Source organism: Barbatula barbatula (assembly GCF_947034865.1).
Source record: "Barbatula barbatula genome assembly, chromosome: 15".
Lineage (NCBI taxonomy): Eukaryota > Metazoa > Chordata > Actinopteri > Cypriniformes > Nemacheilidae > Barbatula > Barbatula barbatula.
This window is the reverse complement of record NC_136778.1, coordinates 6838333-6861906: the sequence shown is the minus strand read 5'-3', so window position 1 is coordinate 6861906 and position 23574 is coordinate 6838333. Positions and strand designations below refer to the sequence as shown.

Below are 23574 nucleotides of genomic sequence, written 5' to 3'. Positions count from 1 at the left end.
CACATCTGATGGCAATCATCTCGCGCACGCTCCCTCTTTATCTTCTAGAAGAGATATTTATTGCTTTTTGGAGTTGAGGATGTGTGACGGGGTAAAACAAACACCGGTTATGTTCGAAATAAATAACTAGCTTATTGCATACTGTGCCTGCAATGTAAACAGTGGAATCAGATATAGAATAACGTTTCGACGTTTTTCAAACACATCGCTTAGTAAAAGTTACAAGTAACCATGGATTTAACTATTCAATTTTATGTGAACATGACCCAGTATGACATTATATTTTAAAACTGTACATGCATTGATGCTGTGCATGTGAATAGTATATGCCTATAAATAGAATAAAATATTTATATTCAATATACAGCATATCGGACCTCTATGGAATAATATAGTGAATATGTAGCCTATATATGCTGTTTTCCAATGCCATGCACTCTCTCTCTCTCTCTCTCTCTCTCTCTCTCTCTCAAGATTCCAGTTTCAAAGTAGCTTTACTGGCATGATAAATTTACATTGCCAAAGCAAAGGAAAATTAAATAAAAACATAATGTTTAGATAGTCCCACACTTTCTGCATCCCCTATAGGTGAGAACTTTCTCACATCACCACATTCATAGGCTATTTACTGTATGTTTAAATGTGCTGAGATAGAATACCAGCTCAAAGATGGTCTTAGTACAACAACAGGTTTTTAAAACCCCTTTGGTGATTCTAAACCAAGGCATTTCAATAGCAGATTGATTTCCTTTGAGCCTGTTGTCATGCTCTCTCTCCGTGTGCGTGCGTGTGTGTGTGCGACCTAATGCCTTCTAAAGTGTGGCCGATCAATGAGGATAGATACTAGAATTTCGCTTTCTCGGCATACTGAAGGTTAGAGCTCGTCTGTTCACTTTGACCTCCACAGGCCAGAGGACATCTGTCGGACCTTACTAATCGCCACATGCTACAGTAAAACAACACTTACACACACTCAAACACTTGGATTATTATGTCAAGCATCCTTTATAGGAGAACAAGACCCCTATCAGAGTAACAGAAGTAACAATGGAAAAAGAATAACAATGAAATACAATTGAAAATGAATTATTTAAATAAATTAAGTATTCCAAAAGCTGTGACATCCCCGATAGCTCTTTGTGGCACATTTAGGAGAGTTCATGAGAGGCTTTCCAACGACCAGTATGTGTATGATCTTTTAACAAACCAGTTAATCCAGACAAAATCCGTCTGATTTCCTTTAAACTCAGTAGAGAAAGTATCAGGTCGCTATTCAGAAGAGACAGTCTGGTTACTGTCCAAACACATCTGATGCATGTCACAGGTTTATTAAGGTTTGTATTCTGTGACACAAGAAAGCATATCTTTTGGTAATGTCACTACAGCGAAACATGATTCTTGAAACGTCACACGTGACCGAGCACAGAGCATGCGGCCTCACAGTGACCTCTGACCCAGATCCACTACTGCATCATTTTCTCGATCTCAACCCTGACCTTAACGGATTGGGTTTGGACGCCATTGATCATTTGACCAAGCAGTCTTTTGTGGTCACAGACATTCCTTTTTGAAAGGTTGCGGAGAGGTCTCATAATAGCAGTGACCTTTCACCTTTAGAATTGGGCATGGACTTCTGGTTAATCCAGTCATTGGACTGTTCATCGGATGGCACAGTTAGTGGCGCCTATGTCAACACAGCTCATCGCTCATCATTGATGTTATGATCTGATCCAAGCGACATTTAATCAGCTAAAAAGAAGAGTGAGGCAGAAAGAGTGTTGTTCCATTATGTTCAACTGAATTCTATAATGCACTTTGTTTCAAAACAGCTTTACATGAAACATTTGAACACATTATTTTACATTTAAAATGTTTGTAAATATGCAAGAATAAATATCACTGAAATGCGTCTTGTCAGTAAGCACACTGTATCACAGAATGCAACACACCAGTGGTGGGAATTTCTACAGTATATGGAAATAATCTGTATCATGTACTGTAGGTATATTCTAGAGCACAGTAGAGTGCTTCCAGACCTGTGCTCTGACACAGATCTGTTAACTGCCTCACATGCTTTATATGCCACACTGGGATAACTAAGGAAACTCATATAAAAAGGGAAAAGCCGACCAAAAAGAACAAACACTGCCTTCTCAGAACAGTAAAATGGTCAGGAGAAACTGCTTGTTGAAAACTGCCATTGTGTAATTCATACTAATTTGTTCTTATAGGCAAGAAAGTGTTACTGTGACTTAAAAAGAGATATAGGTCCATTCCATTATAGTCCATACACTTTATATGGGGCTGTGTTTAACCAAAAATCAAGTCATACTGATTTTACAGTTTTATATAGACTTTATTTGTTATATTAAAAAGGGGCAAAGGTTTATAAAGAGGTTTGCAGCAACTGTCACTTTCACAGAAGGCAAATAAAGCTCATGAAAAAGTATTTTAAGCTCCTCAACATGTTGTTGCCTCGGGTCATGTTAACAGACTGTGATTAAACATGTTTTTGATTAGCGTGTGAGGGCCTGACAGCCTTTGAAACACATGGACCGAAGCAGACCTGCACAATGGATGGGTTTTTCAGCGGAGCTCTTCCTCTGAGACCGCACTGATCTGCCATCAGCATGTGACCACCGGAGGAGCCAGTAGACAATTTTGCTTCAACAAATCACAGATCTTAAACCAGCCATAAAATCTGTGAATATATTACTGGACCTCTAAATTCAAAAGCAGCTGTTACTGTACCGGTTCTGACCCAGAGAGGGTTTGATAGAGCAGTCGAGCGGTCCGCTGTGATTTGTGGTCGTTGGGGAACGAGTTTCCTGTGCCATCTCGTGAAAAAACATTTCACAGTTTGAGCGGTTGGCTTTATGGACAGCAGGAGAGAGATCTCTATGCCCCTGATGTACTTTAACAGTGATGACTCTGTTCTCTCTCACATACACAGACACACATAAATCGAAAACCACGTTAAAGCGTTTCCGAACTAACCTGTGAGAGGTCATGCAGATTTCACCAATGTGCAAAAAGAGAAGAGAGTTATTGGAAAGTATGCTTTGCTGTGCTATAAAACACAAAAGAAGATATGACCAATGCCTCAGCGGTTTTGTCCATGTAATGGAAGTCAATGGGGTCAATGGTGTTTGGTTACCATCGTTCTTCAAAATATCTTCAATTGTTATCAGCCAAAGAAAAAAGTTTGGAATCACAAAGGAGTGAATAAATGAAAAAGGTTTTGTGTGAACTATCCCTTTATTTTCAGACGAAGAAAATCTTTGTCAAATAACCTTTGTATGTAATATTGTAATATTGAATAAAATATATACTACAGAGTATACTTTTCACTTACAAATCTGATGCCATTAAGATAAACTGAATCACATTCAAAACAACAATATTTACAGTATCTACGTCTATAATATATTTATATATATATATATATATATATATATATATCTTCAATTGTTATCATATATATATATATATATGTCATGTCCTCTGCACGCTACATGTTCGAACAGCTCCTTCAAGACACAGTTCAAACAGCAAAGCGATGTAGAGTGCCAATGCCAATAACGCGACAACTAAATATGAAAATGACAAAGTAAACAAAGCTGTAAATAAAGCTTAAATTAGCTACTTGAACTCTTGAATATGAATTCAGGGTACAAAATACCACATTTGCTTTAACAAAAAAGTTTACTGATAAATCGCATCAATTTTCACAATACAATCAGAGATAGTGGAAGACCTGATCTATAGCAAAGCTATGTCAACAGCCTGTTTTAGACATATGTGTGTGTGTGTTAAGGGTTATGAGACAGATATGAGAGCTCAGAGAGCAACACAGATCTTTCATGCGGTTGTTTTTACGATGCACTCTAAAGGGCTTTTAAAATGAACGGTGAGAGAGAATCGATGCTGCACACATAGAAGCCTGCAAAAACACATTTTATATGATGCTCGTGACATTACGTACCGTTTTATGCAATTAGGTCTTAATAGATCAAACTAAATCCAATTTGGCCCAGAGCACTATACAAAGAGCTCCGAGCTAAAAAAGGAAGCATGTGGACTTTTTATGTCTGCTGGTGGGTGTAAATCAAACCCGTGGGTATTGACGCCCTTTCTGTCGAAGGAGTTTTACAGCAGATGTGGGGGAATTTCAAAGGTACGATGCGACGGCATTCCCCTTATGCTAATGACAGAACGTGGGTCTGGGGTTTGTCACCAGATAATCCAGCCACTCTTACCCCCAAAATAAGAAAAGCAGTAAAGAGTATTACAGTACTAACAGCAGTACAGTTTGACACACTTCTCTTATCTCTTGCCCAGGCTAACAGAGGGCCCCAGGCTATTGACAGCACAGTGAATGAGCAAGGGAGATTCAAGACAGCCATACAGTGCTCACCAGCAGCAGAGATTGACACACTTCTCTTATCTCTCGCCCAAACAACCACCTAGAGGGAGAGAGACAGCCACAGTCTTGACCCTTTACGCAGATGCCACACAGACTGACACAGCAGAACAGACTAAAGGCTGAACGCAGCCCACCATCCAGTCAATGGATCGCTGCAGAAGCCGTAGAAACACACAATTTATTTATATCAATAGAAGAGTCTATAAAAGTTTAATAGCGATGTTTTAACATTAGAAACACAATGCTGCTGGCAAGAAACATTCTCAGCTGTGTAGCGTATATTTAAGCGACACTCTAACAAGAAGATCAGGTTATAACTTAATTTTTTTAAATGTTCTCCGGTACCTTTCCACAAATGCGAAGTCCAAATACATCCTTCAAATACATACAGAATAACTGCATACAAGTATAGTGGCCAAAAGTGATGTCCAACTTTGGACAATTGACAACTCTGTTTTTATTAAAAAATACATCAAAAATGTATGCATGCTGCACTTGTGTGTATGGAGTATAAACCGAAGACCAGATTCGAGACGAGACATGTAAACGTTAGGCTATAAAGACATAGCCCAGGATAATAACTATTAGATATTACCACAAGAGGGGGTCATACATTTGAATGGTTAATATGTCAGTAAGTAATTAGTAGGTCAAACATTAACAAATGATTAATAATACAATGAGTCAATGTTTGTTTTAATTCCTGTGAGATTTTTGTATGTAATTTTAAGCCAAATAAGCGGTTAGTGTGTTGTTATCATATTTTGGATGGTGTGATCTAACCTACGGGGGCATTAAAAGCAAATACTGTACAAATACGTCCCCTGAACATCACTTTCTGTCACTGTTGTACGTGGTATGCTTTTACTTTAAGGCTCTCCTCATTGTCTACTAGAACACGTGAAATATTCGAATGCTTGGCCTAACTAAGACAAACAGCAATTTCTTTTTCTTATTTTATTGATTGTTTTATCAGATTTTATATACTTCTGAGTGATCCAAAGACCCCCTTGGAAGTTTGTCGAGGCCCCCGCGTTTGAGAAAGACTGTCCTAAACGTTAGAAAGAGGATTATTTACACTATTAGTATTAACTAACACTGACCAAGATAATGGGGGTATGACAATATCTAAAACAAAACAAAACAAATGTACACTCAAATTGGAAACAACTCAAATCTAAAATGGATGTTTATAAAGGGGTTTGTGATCGTGCCATACCGAACAAAGGCTTTAGTGAGCATTCCCAAAGATCAGTCACTTAGGACATTTACCCCAGCTCCATTCAGCAATCAGCAAAAGTCAAAATAAACAAATCCCAATCATGTGAATCAGTCAGTTACTTTAGCGCCTTAATCTCAACCATATGCTCAAACTTTTGCCCTCTCCTCGCAGCTACCGGGCACCGTTAGACCCGAGACACAATGACGCGTGAACGGAAAGGCGCCCGTGGCTCCTTGCTCCCAAACGGAAACGCTGGAGTTTACACGGTGATTAATCACACAAACAGACACGCTATGCTGAACGTGCCCCATGATCACCTCCACAGCGGCCACCGAGCCAAAAGAAGGCCGCCCCGGCCCACACAGTAGCCACTTTGTGCGGGGAACACAAGCGATTGTTGGTGCGGGCGACAGGGTCGAGTTGTGCACATGAAAGTGCACATTCAGCGGCTGTTTTGACAACCTTGTTGAGAGACGTTGAGGATTTCCTCTGCGGCTGACTTTACTGCGGCTGAACGATTATACAATCTGTCACAAAAGCCTCTCTTCTGGTGGTTGGGGAGTCTTAGGCATCCCCCGCCATCTGCTGGAAGTTTATAGGCAGCGCAAAAGCACAAAAAGTGAGGAGAGAAGAGCATGAGATGATGATTTACTAACTTATAACAAGAAACTTGATATGTCTTGTTATGAATCTTAGTAAAGCAGAATGTAACTTTGTATTGTACTATTGCTCTTTTATGACATATCGCTTATTGCTCCCCGGACTCTTTGTAAGTCGCTTTGGATAAAAGCGTCTGCTTAATGACTAAATGTAATGTAGATTGTAAACCTCTGTGAACATATTAGACCAGGTTAACCAGATTAAATAGAAAGTCCTGCTAGAAACAACAGAAATTCTGATATGTGATAGATATAATGGGAATTGTATTTGTAAATAAAGTAAATAGGGGTTTATTTAAGAATTCCGGTTCGCAGTGAGTATTAAGTGATCAAGGGCCTAGTGTGTTCAAAAAAACAAAAATTGGACTGGAACGCACCCGAGGTCTACATCCCTTCCCGTCATCTCCGGTCTGAAAATGAGTGACCCTTGTTTGTTCCATCCCAACAAGGCACCAAATTGCTTGCAAAAACCTTTAAACATTTTGTTCCTGTGGTGGAATGAACTGCCAGCCTCCACCCAAGCAGCATCCTTCACACAATTCAAAAAACAACTCAGATAGTAAAAACTCAACCGCCAAGTATGTCCTATGAATCAGTACCAACCATCGCCCCAAAAGAAAGGCTACAGTGTTTTTGACCTATAAAACAGGAAGATTTAATTACATTTGTTGCAACATCTAAACCTACAACTTGCTTATTAGACCCCATACCAACTAAATTATTAAAAGAGTTACTACCCGTGGCAATTGAGCCCATTTATAACATTATCAACTCGTCAATTAATCTAGGCCATGTCCCAGGACCCTTTAAAATGGCCGTCATTAAGTCTCTAATCAAGATCCCAAACTTAGACCCCAATGAACTAGGAAACTATAGACCGATTTCAAATCTCCCTTAACTGTCAAAATACTAGAAAAAGTAGTGACCACTAAGTTACTTATCCACCAGTTACTTACTTATCAGACAGACATCAATTTGTCCATTAAAACGGGGAATCTTCAAATCTAAAGCAATTAAATTATGGATTACCTCAGGGATCGGTTCTAGGACCCTTGCTATTCTCCATATAAATGCTGCACATTGGAAACATTATTAAAAAACATGAAATTAGCTTCCACTGCTATGCAGATGATACTCAGCTATATATCTCATCAAGACCAGATGATTCCTCCCAGCTATCCAAATTGGCAGAGTGCATCGAAGATATAAAACATTGGATGTCATGTAATTTCCTTCTTTTAAATTCTAATAAAACAGAAATATTACTTATCGGACCAAAGACACGTAAACCGAATATTTCGGATTATAACCTGCAAATTGAAGACTTTGATACTTTAACTCCAACAAATTCAGTAAAAGATCTAGGCGTTAGACAGCAACCTGCCATTTCGAAATCACATCTCAAATGTCATAAAAACAGCCTTTTTCCACCTTAGAAGTGTTGCCAAATTATGACATATTCTATGTGCTGCTGACGCTGAAAAGCTTATTCATGCATTTGTGACCTCAAGACTTGACTACTGTAATGCACTTCTTAGTGGTTGTCCTGCATCATCAATAAACAAACTAGCTAGTTCAGAATGCAGCTGTCAGAGTTCTAATCAGGTCCAATGTAATCAACCCTTCACTGGCTACCCATTAAGTGTCGTATTGACTTTAAAGTTATTTTAATCACTTATAAAGCCTTAAACGGTTTAGCCCCTACTTACATAACAGAGCTTCTATCACACTACAACCCATCACGCTCTCTAAGATCTCAAAACTCAGGACTTTTGATAACACCTAGACCCAAAGGGGGTCGAGCTTTCTCATACGTAGCACCTAAACTCTGGAACAGCCTTCCCGACACTATTCGAGGATCAGATACACTCACCCAATTTAAATTTAGATAAAAGACACATCTTTTCAGCCAAGCATTTGCTTAATGCAAAATATGCTAAATAAACCACCGGGAGACTGCATGTTTTAGAATAATTTAACCTGTTATATAAACACAATGTACTGTGCTGTGTTTTACCTTTTTTGTGTGTTTCGGTTTTTCTTATTTTCTCCTTTAAAGCTGCTTTGGAAAAATGCACATACCAATAATTGGACTAACCAATAATCCAAATAAATGTATGTTTTTGTCTAACAAAAGAAAACTTCCGCACTAAACCTTTTAAATTATCGGTACTGTTTAGCGTGTTAACAAAATGTTAGATGCTCTCCTAACTTGCACTTTCCCCACGGTCCCTTACTTACAGCTCCGAAAAGGGCGAGTGTTACAGCGAGCTCTCCCGGATTCATGCATTTCGACGGTTTTTGCGGGGTAGTGCTTATTATATCGAGAGAAAATAACATAAAAGAAGGTTGTGAAACATTATCATCTTTGCTCTTTAAGCGGTCACATTTTCTATTTGGGGGGCAAGTCGTTTTGGAGTTACTGCTGGCGTTACATCGCTGAACGTGAATACAATAATAATCATTTAAAATTTCAACAAAAAAATTGTTAAACCATCACATTCTCGATCGGCTGCTTTAATTACTGAAGTCCTGATCTGACCTCAATTATTCAAAATCTGGGTGGTTTCAGATCAAAAGACACATCTGTAGCAACTCTCCATTGGCATCTTGACTCGCCCGGTGCGCACTGACACTGTCGCGTGCCAACAGACAGCACCAAATAATCCTAACAACAAATAAATAAACGGCGCGTTAATGCACACAGACCACCACACACGACGAGGGAGACACTCCATGCGGCGAGGCTGGCAGGGCGTGTCTCCTCTGAGGAACTGCCAGGCGCACTTGGACTTGACTGGTGTCGGACGAAGATGAGCTGAACCCTGCGAGTTTTTGCACGGCTCGATTTGTCACGGTAATATTTGTAATGAAAAAGCGTGTAGTGTCTGTTTGTTTTCAATGTGTGGCGTGCCAGTGCACTGCGTGGGTAAGAGCAGGTGCGTATTGTCTATATGGGCTTCATCTCAAAGATTAGACATATTGCAATCAGGCAAAGCTTTAAATTATGGTTTTAGCAAATATTAAGTATTCATGCTTTTTAGATATTTTACCATTCGAATGACCACAGGGTAACTACATATATGATGGTTGCTAGGGTTTCTGTAGCGAGACTAAGATATATTTGTAGTTACTGTTGTTTTGCTACAAAAACAAGGAAACAATTTACTTAATATGGTTGAAAAGTTTGTTACATTTACGTAATACGTTATGAAGTTACAAAAACAGGTTTAAATGCATTTTAACCAATTGTATTAAATGGAGAAGGGTTCTATCTGCTGAAGCTAGCATCAGTCTTTAAAAACCGAATTGGCTCATCGGAGAAATAAACATGGTTGTTTGTGAACATGGGTCTCCGACGTCATACAAACCCATGTCACTTGCATAACATATGTCTCTCATGTTTTTAATATAATTAAATAATCCTGTGCTCTAAAACGAGCAAGTATTTTCTGGGCTCTGCCACTTGCATTCCAGAACAAATAGGCCTATTAAAAATATTCCATGCTCTGAATACGATTGAAAAACTAATTCTTTAACTCTCTTTGTGATTTGTTTGTGCGCTTTTTGAATGAGTTCTCCATTGTAATTGCTTTGTCTAAAATATCCGCAAAAAGAATATACGTAAATGCGTATTTACGAACTAGGTGCGCCATCTAGTGTCGTAAAATGAGAATTATGTAGTGCCTGGGTTTGCCTTAGCATTGTAACTGTAATTACGATGACACATTAGACTGTACTTGAAAACACTCAGTAAAATAAATGATAATTCAGAAAATAAAAACTGTTATCTTTAATTGTGAGCAGGTTGTTCAGCAAGACTGTCAAGTAGAGACGGGATCCTCCACTGATATATTCAGACTAAGCAGACAGGAGGATGAAAATATCTCAGTGACGAAACCCAATTTCAAAAGACACAGTTGCAAGATACAGGGAACCAGCACAACCGTGAGAGGTCTACTACAGCAAATATCTTTTTAATGGTCCCAAATATACTGAACAACTAAAGAGTACACTCATGTAAAAGGAAAAATTAAGATATGACAAAATCGATCACATCTAGAGTTCCACTCAATCTTTAATCAAGACAGGCTTACAAATTTTCCAAAAAAATCTGCAGTTTTGAAGGGCAAAAAAAGGGTAAAACTATCTCCCCCACTGAGGTTTTAAAAACCTGTTCAAGTGCGGCTGAAAACATCCTGAACATTAAAGGCAGGTCTCTTGTGTCATTTAAAAAACTGAGAGGAGAGAAGAACTGAATGAGAAAAGGGGGAAACTGCTGGCTTTGAGAGAAGAACTTCCGCTGAGCCACAAGAACAACGGTGACATCATAAACAATGACGACCCAGACCTCTTTGCTCCCTAGTGTCCCGCCTGGCCCTAGAAACTCAAAAAAGGAAACAAATCTAGAAAGAAAGGGCAACAGAAAATGGCTAGAGGACGGAGAGAAAGAAATGGAGATGGAGTCAGCAAAGGTGAGTGGTGGGTGTGGATTGGCTGGCCCAATCGGGTCATGTGAGGTCCTTCCCTGAGAGGGGGGCAGTGTGTCCTGGTCCAAGCCTGGGACGCTTCGTGGGGCAACAGTTTTGAGAGTCTGTGAGTGAGTGCGTGTGAGTTTTTTTAACCCCCCAGTACTTTTAGCTTAGTCGAAATACATTTTTTATTAAATCCTTTGTTATTTGTCCAAACCAGAGTTTTATCTTCGCTCTCTCCGTTCTTTGACGAGTCTCTTGCTCACTTTCAGATTGGCACTTGGACAAACTCCACGCATGGAGATGTTCACCTTTTCGCTCCGTGACCAAATATTTTCTCTCTCTCCTGCTCTCCTATCCTCCGTTCCTCACATGGCGCCCCATGGACTCCTGCGGGGGGGCTGCATTCGTTCATTTATCCATTCATTTGTGTATTCATTCATTTTATTTCAGTTTTGAGTTCTAGGCTGAGCACTGCAATAGTCTCTGGACAAAGCTCCCGTTGAGCATTACTTGCTGACTGAAGAGGGAGTGCTTTAGGAGCTCAGCTTGGATTTCTTGGACAGCGGAGGACTTTCTTCTTTACTGTCTGCATCTTCCTCATCCTCGTCCTCTTCATCATCATCGGGATAGTCCACCAGCCCCACCAGACCTCCCTGCAACTGGGGACAGATATCACTCATCAGAACAACCATCAAGAACTCAAATAGGCCTCTAATATGCCAGTACTTATTCTGTTGTCTTGACTAACCTTAGTGGTGACAGCTGCTGTAGGGGGTGAGCTCCGGGATCCTGTCCCGGGTGAGCTTGGAGAACCAGGTGAACCAGGGTGAAGGGATGCCGTTGGGGGAGACGACAGACTGGCCTTGGGAGAGCTGGAGAAAGAAAGTTTAAAGCTGGGGCTCTGACGTCCTGAAATGCTTGACTTCCCTGTCAACACCTCCTTCGACACCTCCTCCGACTCTTTCACTGAGGGAATGGGGCAGAGAAAAAAAAACGAATGAACACTGCACACTTAAATAATTTCAAATTCAAAGTTTGCTAGAATCGAATATAGCATCAAAGTTGCTGGTCATTTGTCGCATACGTTTCTTTCTCTCCATGAACTTGCTGATGGGATCCATCAGGTCCTCATCGCTTTTCATCTTATCTGAGGGCGGCACCACAGCTTCACCGTCCTCCAAATCCTCTTCGTCCGTGTTAAACCACATCTCCTCCTCATCTTCAAGTGTGCGTGCATCCCGTCGAAAACGGTGATTTCTCAGAATCGATCGCATACTGAACTCACACAAGCAAACATTCCGCAATTTAAAAAGTTATTCACCCAACAGTTATTGATCATACCTTAATACCAGATCTAAATCTGCCACATTGGTCTGAAATAACCTCTGACCTGTCAAGTTTAGGGTTGTCCTGCCTTTCTCTCTGCTGTTCGTATCGAAGTTTCAGTCCCTTAAATGTCTGAACATAGTCTACGTCTTCCAGCGCCTTCCAATAGTTCTCTATGATATGAGCTGTCAATGACTTCACATCCTCCTTTGCGAACACAAAATGCAGCCATAAAACAAAAAGTAAACCGAGTCAGTCTGACAGTAGTTTTTAAGGGCATCAAAAGATGTATGCAGTCGTTTGGCCTGAATGACAAGTGATGACCAGGAACAAACAGGGTGAAGGAATGTAAAAGCTAATTCATATTTGCATATATCCATTGTTATGTTAATAATCAGTAGCTGTTCACCACTCTCAGATGTTGTACATTAACTGTAAAATCTGTACTTTTATTTTGAAGCATAAGAATGGCCATTTTGGTACATAAGTCCGACTAAATGTCAGCTTAAGTGTACTCACCACTCTGACATACTCAAACATCTCGATGATGGCTGAGTTGATGAGGTTGTATCTGGATCCATTGTTTAGGAAAGCTTTGACCACTGGCTCAAACAGGAAGTTCCTCATAATGTATCTGTTATAAAACTCATCCTTCAGACCAATGATTTTCCTCATGAAACGCAAAGCACCTGAAAAAGAGAAATTAATGTGAAAGGCACAGACAGATTTAGCAGTCGCATCCGATGTCTGTCAACAGGGTAGCTCATTGGCCTTTGTTCAAAATAGATTAAAGCTTATTAAAGGGGCCATTCTTTTGCCGATTTGAAGAATTGATTTAGTTTTTTTGGGTGTTTAACAGTGGATGTTCATGTTTCTAGTTTACAAAAACGCTTTATACTTCACATATCGCTAGTCTATTGTCCACCGCTGTCCCTCTTCTCACAGAACGACTGGATTTTTCTGGTTTATATAAAGTCCCTCCTTCCGAAACGCTCTGATTGGTAAAGCTGACCAGGTCTGTAGTGATTAGTTCCTCTATAATAGCTTCTGTCTGAAGATGTCCAAACCACACCATATCACCACACTTCTGCTTCTCAGGTTGTTGTGATTGGTGGGTCCCCCCTCAGTGCACATCAATTCATAAGCTTAGGCTTTTAGCAATAAACAGTATCAATGGTGTCGACATCACTTCATCATTTAAAAACATGCAGATCGATCGAAGTGTAACTGCTAGTGAATGTGCAAACGTCAATCTTTGTCAGCGATTGCAATCTTTTTCCTTCTATGGCGAAGGAAATGACCGGACCGATTGGGTCAGACCAGTTATATTAACACTAATATCAGAAGTGGATAATTTCGCCTTTTATATTGGACTTAAATTGGATAATAAAACAAGCAGATTGACCAGGTGACATTTGCAAGCAGGACTGCAAAGAATGTTTCATAGAAGTGTTTTAGAGGTTTGTGCGCACACACACAATATCAGTGTATTACACATTACAAAGTCATAGAAGCTGTTTTTTGACCGTTGGTTATCTTAGAATGTGTGTAGCTGAATTCTTATTACCAGCTGTAGGACTGTGATGAAAGTGAAAGTAATTAAGCATGTAGCTCCATTACATTTTTGGAACAAATACCACAATATAAAATACATTTGAATATCTCAAAAAATATTCACAATACAATCCAAAGGCAATTTTGGGGATTTTTTCATTTATCGTCATCAGCCGATTGTGCCGCACAATGATTAGGTCGATTAACAGGCAGGTGGATCTGTGAGCAGCGAAGCGTTGTTGTGGAACACACGACGCCGCCTCTTGTGGCATAACACTGTGATATCCCCCTCTGCCTGAAAACGTTTTAACTACCTTGTGATAACTTCACAAGAAAACAGTAAGACTTAAATTAAGACTTACTTAATCTAGCTTTCTAGTCGAACTGTGCCTACACTTGGTATTAAGATGCGTTTTGGTCGATATTTCTATCAAATGGACGAAATAAGTCCACACAATTTAAAAATGAATGTGACCAGGTAGAGCTGCACGATTAATTGTTGAAAGATTGCGATCTCGATTCAAAACACTCATACGATCTCATTATTGAAAAACTATTCTTGTGTGTCTATTAACATACACCTCTGACTGAAACCACAGGGTGTCTACAGTTCAACATTTTAAGACCATTTTAATACCACTTTATATAAAATTTAAGACTAAACCTGTGATGGACATACACATTCTGATACATTACATTTTCAGAGGCTGTGTATATGAGACAAGTCAAATTACTTTCCGGTTTTTTTCTGCATTCTGTTTTTTCAGTGAAATACTGAAGTCCCCCGAAGGCGGTCTTTTGTGGTAACAAAATAGAAAATTATATTATATTAGTATTAGTATTAGCAGCAGGCTGTGAAATACGAGTGATTTTTTTAATTTTAGTTTTCACTTAGAATATGACCATTTGACTTATAGTGGTGTCTGCCTACAAACATGAACCAAAAGCGTGCTTCAGAACAGCTTGTGGTGCTTAAACGTTTTGAGCACTGTGTGAATGAATTAGACTGCTTTCTTGTACCCTGCAATAAACACTTATTCAATCTTTGTCAATCAAGTGCACTGATCTGAAGAGACATGTCTTTAGTAAATGTTTAATTTAAGCAATATTCTGTATCACTTATTACTTAATTAGATTTTATGAGATGATGAAAAAGAGATCAGCCAGAAACATCAGCCTCATATATCTGCCATCCGCTGGCCTGATCTCCACCTACTACCACACATTATTTCCTTAAAAATATTTAAAATTTACTGCGTGTGTGTGCTATATACTCACATAAGGCTAGGAAAGCATGTTGAGATGCAGTGAGCACCAAGACTCTGCGAAGGATGTCTTTGTTGATGATGTAGTTCTTTATGTGATACGTGTGATGCTCCACACAGAACGTGAGGAGCTCAACGATCAGAGCCAACAGCTGACATGTCTGAAAATCATCTAATGGAACAAATGAACACATTGAGAAACAGCTCTGCTATAGTCAATTGAGGATTGATTCTGACATACAGATTTTATTTCCAAATCTAGCCAAAGGGCAGTCTACATAAATGCACACACTGAAACAATTCTTGCATGGTTACCTTTGCTGGGTTTGTCCTCTGTGGTGTTGGCAAGAAGCGGAGCAGAAAGCACATGCATGCAATGCTTATAGAAGAAACTCAAAAACTCTGTCTTCTCCGTTTTCTGCAGGGAATCAAAATATTTTTGTTCATTAGTTGTACTGCAACTAATGGAAACATTACACCATGGTACAAGGTTCAAGACATAACATATACATCTAAACCAACTTCTCACATTAGCAGTTGCAAGCATGTTCTCCGGATCCACTAGTGTCCTGAGCAGCCCCATCAACTGTACAGCTCCGCCCAACTCTGGATCCGTGTCACAGATCATATGCTCAATGATCAGATTTATCAATAGAATGTCCTGTGAACAAAGACAAACATGTAGTAAGAAACCTGCTTTGTTCAGACAGCATGAGCACTAAAAATGATTACAGAGACGTGACTTACATCATCATTCTGTTGAGACTCCTGCATAACAAATTCTCGCACCATTGAAGGGTTGTACTCCACCAAGTAGGAGAAGATATCAGTGGCCGCTCCACGCACCTGTACATCATCCATGCCCTTTTACACAAAAAGCACGTAAGTAAATGCAGATGTGAAAAAGAGCAAGCAAGTTTAACATTTTCACTGAAAGACATTTCCGTATGTTGCAAAATATGTATACGTATAAAAATTCAATTGGGATTTCAGATATACATTTGTGCTTTGGAACTTGACCATAATGTTTTTTGAAATAGCAGAAATGCTTTACAAGAATAACTTCCAGCGCTGGCAGGATTCCCATGTTGGACAGTGTCTTGAAAAACGCATCTCTGTTCTGTGGTTGTAACGTTTGGGAGAACGCACAAAACTCCTTCAGGAAATTTATCTGAAAATATAACAGTATCAGTAATCGAAATTTCATCTTCAAGGTTTGTCACTTCCATTAATAACAGTTTACATACCAGTTCATGCCGTTTGTCGTCATCTGTGGCTTCATCAGTTAGCTGTGCAAAGAGCTCAGTCAAAAACTTCTCGTCATCCTGAAGACAAACACAAATCATTAATGGCAATTTCTAGTTATTCTATCACATGATCATAAACTGAATAAACACATCTAGGACGTAGCGAAATGAGACCAAAAATCATATTCAGTTCATTTTTACTGTCATAGTTTTTCTGCAGCAAATACATATCCATATAGACTGCACCAGATCCTTACATAAACTGTAAATTACAAAGAACCTCAAAACATTTGCAACCACATTATTAATACATCTCTAACAGGATTAGATGACTGATATAGACTTACAATCTTGATAAAACAGGGTAATTATCCTTAGGCAAAAGGCTGCAACTGGATTTAGTAATTGAAATGAAATTGACATACAACTTGCAGGTGAGTTGCACTTCGAAGTGAAGCACTTAGAAAATGCTATATCCTCTGCTATGTACATCGAACATGCATGAAAGATAACAGTATTTTCAGATCAGTTTCCGTTTCATGCAAAGTCCATACAAACAGCTAAAACACACTAAATGACTAGGTGACCACCAGGACATTCCTAAATGAGAAGCATATTAAAAACATTGTAAATGTAAACTAAACACAGACACTCAGTTCTTCCTTTTAGACCAAAACAAGCCTTGAGAATAAACAAACTACAGCGATATCAAAACAACTGTATAATAAAATGCAATGCCATATATAGTAAAATGATAGTTTGTGTTTAATACATCAAATGTATGACTGAGACCCTACTTTATCCATCTTAAATTCTAAAGCCCCAAATCAACTTTCAGGTTCAAGTACAACGTGAACAGGACAAAATCAGTTCATTTGTGAGACCAGCTGAAAAGGTTGAAATGGTTTAGTGTGAAAAGAGATAAGAAAAACATTTAAAAAAATGTGGCACACCCTCGAACAGAGCTGCAGTTTTTAGTATTGATAAACAAAGAACACCAATAAAATAAATGTAGAACAGTTGATATTTACATTTGAGTTTTTCCCACCTGCTCCTGTAACAAATTTTGATCAATGTCAACGATCAAGCTAAATGTATTTGCTACTGTATTTTACCCGTCATCTTTTCACGTCCATAAAATATTCAATCACAAAGAGGAACCAGTCAGTTAAACAAACACATTGTTCGTTATACACATTACATCGTCATGAGAAAGCAGGCATATTTGCATGGTGAAACAGCTTCCAGTACCTATTTGTAGTCTGTTGTCAATTCAACATCTAGGCTCACCAGAACACACATAGCCAGTAATGTGATAACGGTAATATTAAGCCACATATCATTTTTTTATATACATTTATTTGTGACGCTAGAAAGAAAAAGCATACTGAACTGATCCTGGTCATCCAACACGCCTGCCAAAGCATTTGTAACATCAAATGATATGGCTCTAAAGAACATGATGGTGCTGTTTCCATGGAAACAGGTCACCTCCCTCTAACTCCACTCCCAGTTTAAAACAATTTCACTGTAGGTGCTTCATAACAGCTTGGGAAAGAGGCACGTATAGAAAGCCACAAACAATATTTTTGTGTCATTGCTGGTTAATTTTTAATTGTCCATATCTATATTTAAAATGCATGCTATTTTGCGTTATTCTTCAATATGCCTCTCAATGTGATCTGCCTTTACATCATGAAAGGTTTTTTCCACAAATTCACAGTGCTCAAGATGCAAATCTGTTTACTGTATGCACATCTTTAAGGTTGTTAGTGTAAATGAAAGCTATAAAGACCTTTACAACCGCCAATCAAAGTTCACCCCACCAATGACATCCCATCGAGACCAAAGAGATGGTCTCGTGCAATAAAAACGTTTAATATTTCAGCTTATTCACAGAAGGATGTTCAGGTGTTGAGATGGCACGTGAACAACATTTCAGAAGTGGCAAGTAAACAAGGAGAACGATCTTTCTTACCAATCTTACGTATAAGACCATTTGAGATAACCCACCTGCAGCATGCCGACAATCTCCACCTTGTTGAAGAAGATGAACGAGTGAAGGGTCGAGAGCATGTTCTCTTCAAACACAGAAGGGGTGGGTAGCACCATGTCCTGAATGTACTGCACCCGATACGTCTGATGAATCTTCTGTCGCAGCTCTGGGTCTGAAATGGGAATGACCTCTTTAAATCGCGCCGTAGTGGTCAGGAACTCTCGATGTCTTCGTGGCTGGGGCAGCGACGGGTCGAACTCCAAACATCCGATCACATCCATGATGCATTCTTCAGAAAACATGACTTCGAAAAGCGCTGTACGATTGAGGAGGAAAATGCCTTTGATGACGTCGTAGAGGTGATGCAGGCCTTCTCTGTTTTCCAGGTCCTCGCAAACACGGAAAAGCTCCAGCAGCTTGCGTATGTAGCCCTCGTTCTCCAGAGCTAGGGCCAGTTTTTCCCGTCGTAGTGGAGAGGGTAAAGATGATGCCACCAGCTCCGCCACTTCCTCCAGTCGGGAAAGCTCACAGGGTGGGAGTTCAAGACCAGGAGAAGACATATCATCAAAGCGCTCTTCTTCAGACTCATCTATCAGTTCCTGGGTGATGTCTACAGATGGATCCTTTCCCTGGACCTAGGAAGACAAACACACACATATTATAATGAAAAGTCAATAAAACTAAATTTTGATTAAAGACATTTTTTCCAACTATGAGCTGCATGATCAAATATACAATCACCTGACATATTTTCTCCCAGATCTCATCACAGCCAGCCTTTTCTTGGAAGCTGAGAGCCAAGTCATAGTTTTCAGCCTCAGACCACACTATTAATGTATCCTATAAAAGTAAAACAAACACCATCAATAACTGCCCAAAGAACATGAACAGAAAAACAAGGCAGTTTTATTCTTCACACAAAAAAACCACATTCTGATGTCTTCAATAAGCAACTTATAGCTGAGAAACATATCACCTTAAGATATTGAATGAATATATACGTAAAAAAAACATTTTTTAAAACCCAATGTGATCTCACTAGAAATATATAATACGCAACAGTTCAAACGCACCTGCTGTTTCTGATAGGCGGTGTTAGGGTTGATTTTTGATTCCAGCAGAAGTGACCCTGTTTCAAAGAAAAACGCAGGTTTTTCGTACTGTGGATGAAAAACAACACGTGGAAAAGCCCATTATCTTGTGTTTTGAAACCTACCGTCACTTTCGGCGCGCACCAGGAGAGACGTGCCTTTCAACCTCTCCACGTAGGCAGACGACACATGTCCCGTACCCCGATCGTCCCACTGGCGATCCTCATTCAGAGTATACACCTTTACTCGTCTACGAGTGTCAGTCATCCTTGCAAGTAACTCTCGAGGGTTATCCCTTGATTAAATATTTTTTTTAATTCACGCCTTGCAAAATGCAACAGAATCTGCCTTTAAACTTTGATATGCAAAAATCCGCGAACTATTTGGCATTTACTAGCAACCTGTTGCAATGTGTTGTTGTGGGTCTATCACAGTAAACTCAAGTTTTTTAAGATGAATTATTCTGACCAGTCTAGCGATGGTCAGCTAGCTGCTGTCTGCAGCCGAGACTCTCCACAACATACCCAATATTTCAAAATATGTTACCCGGTCTACGGAAACTTCTGTTCCGTTTCTAAGTTGAATGAAAGGTGAGAAATTGTCTTAAAAACATGCAGACACAACACGAATGCAAATTGTGTCTATTTTTCGCCGTGCCCCTTTACTTTTAGCTAGTTATGCTAAGCTAACGCTGCGACTAATACAGTCAAACTGGGTTAGCTCAGCTAGCACATTCGCTAGCAGGGTATCTCTTCGCGCGAATCATTTTAACCCAGAACTGAGAAAACCGAACGCGAATAAACTCCAAAGACGTACCGATAGCACTATTTGATCATTATACTCGCTCGCAGTCAGTGGAAATGTAACACCAGTCATGTATAAAACGGCGCGTTCATAATAAGCTAAGCTATATTTTCTCCAAGTATTCCGCCATATTCTGGCTAAGGGCCGCGTAGGGTCCAGCCAGTCTCTTTACAGAAAAATCCACATTTCCCGATTCAACTAATCAAATAGACTCGCTCGTTTTACTTTCCGGGACGTCAAATTATCTGCGCGACCGTCGAGCACCAACATATAGTAGCGTCTTGAAGAAAAGTAATTATTAGCCCCACTGTGAAGATTCGGCCATCTTGGGTCCCCACAGAAAACAGCTACGGGGTTTCCTGTTGCAGGCGCAGGGCCGCCGCCACAGTTTAAAGACACAGTGCACCAAATTCACCAGCGCGGACCGACGGTTTCGTTACACCGAATACAGTGAAAGATAAGTCAAACTATAAAGCCGAATTTGGTAAAGCACGGTAGATTATTTACTAGAAAATGGAGAGTTTAGCCAAGTCCCAATTACATTTAAATTGACATTTCCTTTGCTTTTACTAATATTTTATAATATCCTCGTTTTCTTTATGCGGACTTTGGGGTCTTTGTGACCCGTATGTGACGTTTGCTAAAATAAAACGTATCTTTGTCCAAATGGCGCGAGACTTTGTGGTCAACACTTTCTAGATCTACAAAGAAACTGGAATGATAACACAGAAACATTATAATACACACATCGACAAAAATTAAGTGGCACGCTTCCGACAATGCAAAAAACACCCACAATGCAAAATTATAATTCTCAGACGCGCACCATGCACACAGAGACAGCAAGAGAGAGCGATGCATGAGACAAAACAATTTAGCATAGTCACATAGTTAAAATACTGAGATCAATGATTTTGAGGCAGACGACATTTTCTGCTATCACAATCAGAGTACTTTCTCTGGTTCTACACTTTAGTTTTGAAAACAAAGTCATGACGAGACTGCATCTCAGGTACCGTGTGACTCGTAGCGAACAGTTCATTCTCTTACAACATCATGTGTTTTTGTATGATACTCAATGTGTAATATAACTGTTAATTTCTGTACATTTTAGTTCTCTTACAGTTGGTGTATAGATTAGTATAGAATAATATGAAAATATATTGATTGAAATAAATTATAAACTCGAAGGACTTTTCTATCTGTAACATCTTGTTCTGGTGTGATTGATCATAATGTAACATTATTGAAAAACTGTTTTTTTTCAGTACAAAAAATTACTGAAAAAACTTTGACAAAAAGTAATTTTTATTGTTATAATTGTGATTTCAGATTCCATAATATGTATGTCAAAACAAATCATTCAGTTGGGCAAATAGCAAATAGTGGTAAAAGTGATAATTTTTTCCAAGAGATTGGCAAAAATCTTACACTAAACCATGTAAAATTGTCCATGTTATTTCCATGAATTAAAGTTAGAAATGTGGGTCTTATATAAAGCTAATTTTACATAAAATAATATACAATATTACATTTTGTTGCCTGAGAAAAAGACCATGAGTGTACACACCAAGCGAAGACCACATAGAGGTTGAAGAATATTAATTGCATTTGAACGATATGAGCTTTCACAGCTTCCAGACATATATTTTTATGACATCATACTGCACTTTAGCTTTTTCTAACCAATCAAATGTCAAATAAACTAAATCTACTTAAAAAGGTTAATACAGCTGATCAATAGATCTGTCATACACAGGTTGACCAGTGCACCACCAGCTGCAAACAGCAAATGTTTAATTCCCAGCTTCCATCAGCTATAGTTACATTTTCAACCTTGTTTATGTGCATAATAATGTATAACCACTCTAACAAGCCAACCCTAAATAGAGTTTTCTTTAAATTTTTTTATTGTATTCTTATTTATTCATATTCTTTAGTTTATTGTATTGCATGTCAACAATGAACACTTGCTGGATGTAACTTGATTTTGATGAGAGCTGGTTTGAGAAGTTGGTCACTACCCAGCAATGAAATCACATGCACTACCATTTCATTGTAGTGCATGTGATTTATGGGGAAAATAAGAAATGATGTTACAAAACAATACTTGAGTGTTAAATACACTTAAAATGAAACCACACCCATTTTTGTTATGACTGCATGGTTTTACATTTGTAACCGGTGTGCTCTTAGTTGTGAAGTTTTTTACTTTGCAAATGAGTGTTGGCTACTAGTGTTTCTCGGAATCCCAATACTACTGATAAAGACATTTTATGCATCATTATATTGATAAAAAATATATATCTTAAGTCGGCAGCAGGTTTTACAAACTAATTTACCATTGAAGATGTTATAGTGTTGTCTGATTTTCAAAGCAAACGTGCTGGGTACACAAGTACTGTCACAGAGACCCTGCAGCATCATGAGTTTTCTCAAAAAGGGGAAAAAGCCAGAGGTAAGCCTGACTCTTAATGGGTGGTGCGTGTATATTAATAATCCCAAGATACAGTATGAGAGGTTACCAGTGCAATTCGAGTTTGTGTACTGTTTTTTACATCACTCCCCACTAGAGGGAGTTATATCAAAATATATTAATTTGAATAGCACAAGTTTGAAACAGTCAAATAATAAAGTCGTTAGGACATTCCAGTGCTGTAGACACTGTAAGGGTAGTCTAAAAGATGTTCCACATGTATTGCTGACCCTTGTATGCAAGACAAATAGATAGTTGCAGGATCTACAGTCAGCAACAAAAACAAAGTTGCTAAAAAAGCAAGATTTTTCTGTTTAGGTTTCCTGGGATAAGGACAAGGAACCAATATGACAGTTTTCAACATCACTGACAAGCACTGGTCACAAACAACAGGGGGTTCAAACTTGTTGAACGGGTAAAGCAGGAAACAGAGAAACTGGTGGGAAAATAATTACGTCTGTCTGACCCTATAGTTGATCAACAGGATTGGCTTGTATTCTTTATAATAGGACTGTGGTTGAACTATACATATTTTCAATAAACGATGATAAAAATATCTGAAAAGAGGTTAATGTTTTTTTAGCATTAATGGGATACTTCACCCAAAAATGAAAATTCTGTCATCATTTACTCACCTTCAAGTAATTCCAAACCTGTATACATTTCTTTGTTCTGAAGAACACAGAGAAAGATATTTGTAAGAATGCTTGAAACCAAACAGATTTAGGTTCTGGGGCACTACCATTGTATCTTTTCCTACTATGGTAGTCAATGGGGGCGAGATCTGTTTGGTTATAAGCATTCTTCCAAATATCTTTCTCTGTTCATCAGAACAAAGACATACAGATTTGGAACAACTCGAAGGTGATAATCGGGACCCCAGTACATCTACCAACTCAGAAAGGTTGAAACAGAAGAACCCTGTAAATATGTTTTGGTGAGCTTTTCTCTACAAGCATGTGAGAAATCGAGCCGATCAGATTTTGCTTCCCTTGTGACATAGGAAGGGGCTCTTATCATAATATTACCTCCC

At 38.9% G+C, this 23574-nt stretch overlaps 1 protein-coding gene across 2 annotated transcripts; it reads right to left on the bottom strand.

Annotated features, from left to right (window-relative positions):
• Positions 1-10085: 10085 nt before the first annotated feature.
• On the bottom strand, positions 10086-20636 carry smek1 (SMEK homolog 1, suppressor of mek1 (Dictyostelium)). Of its 2 annotated transcripts, none has more exons than XM_079474139.1 (15): positions 19387-20636; positions 19244-19299; positions 18912-19010; positions 18188-18805; positions 16175-16252; positions 15982-16098; positions 15675-15791; positions 15457-15588; positions 15243-15345; positions 14941-15099; positions 12628-12797; positions 12173-12315; positions 11867-12057; positions 11531-11748; positions 10086-11441 (listed from the first exon to the last, which is right to left on the bottom strand). In XM_079474139.1, the coding sequence occupies exons 1-15, from the start codon at positions 19526-19528 to the stop codon at positions 11316-11318; spliced, it is 2469 nt and encodes an 822-aa protein (XP_079330265.1). In that variant the 5' UTR covers positions 19529-20636; the 3' UTR covers positions 10086-11315. The 2 variants fall into 2 exon arrangements, with proteins under 2 accessions (XP_079330265.1, XP_079330266.1); XM_079474140.1 differs by having other exon boundaries at positions 12173-12312; positions 19387-20429.
• Between the last annotated feature and the right edge of the window lie 2938 nt (positions 20637-23574).

What these genes read in the sequence shown, in the direction of transcription:
- smek1 (XM_079474139.1), bottom strand. Translation starts at nt 19,528, where the DNA reads ATGACTGACACTCGTAGACGAGTAAAGGTGTATACTCTGAATGAGGAT. An exon ending in TCTGGGAGAAAATATGTCAG is followed by an intron (nt 18,806 to 18,911) that starts GTGATTGTATAT and finishes TTGTCTTCCTAG; the next exon opens with GTCCAGGGAAAGGATCCATC. An exon ending in AGAGGACAAACCCAGCAAAG is followed by an intron (nt 15,100 to 15,242) that starts GTAACCATGCAA and finishes TTGTTCCATTAG; the next exon opens with ATGATTTTCAGACATGTCAG.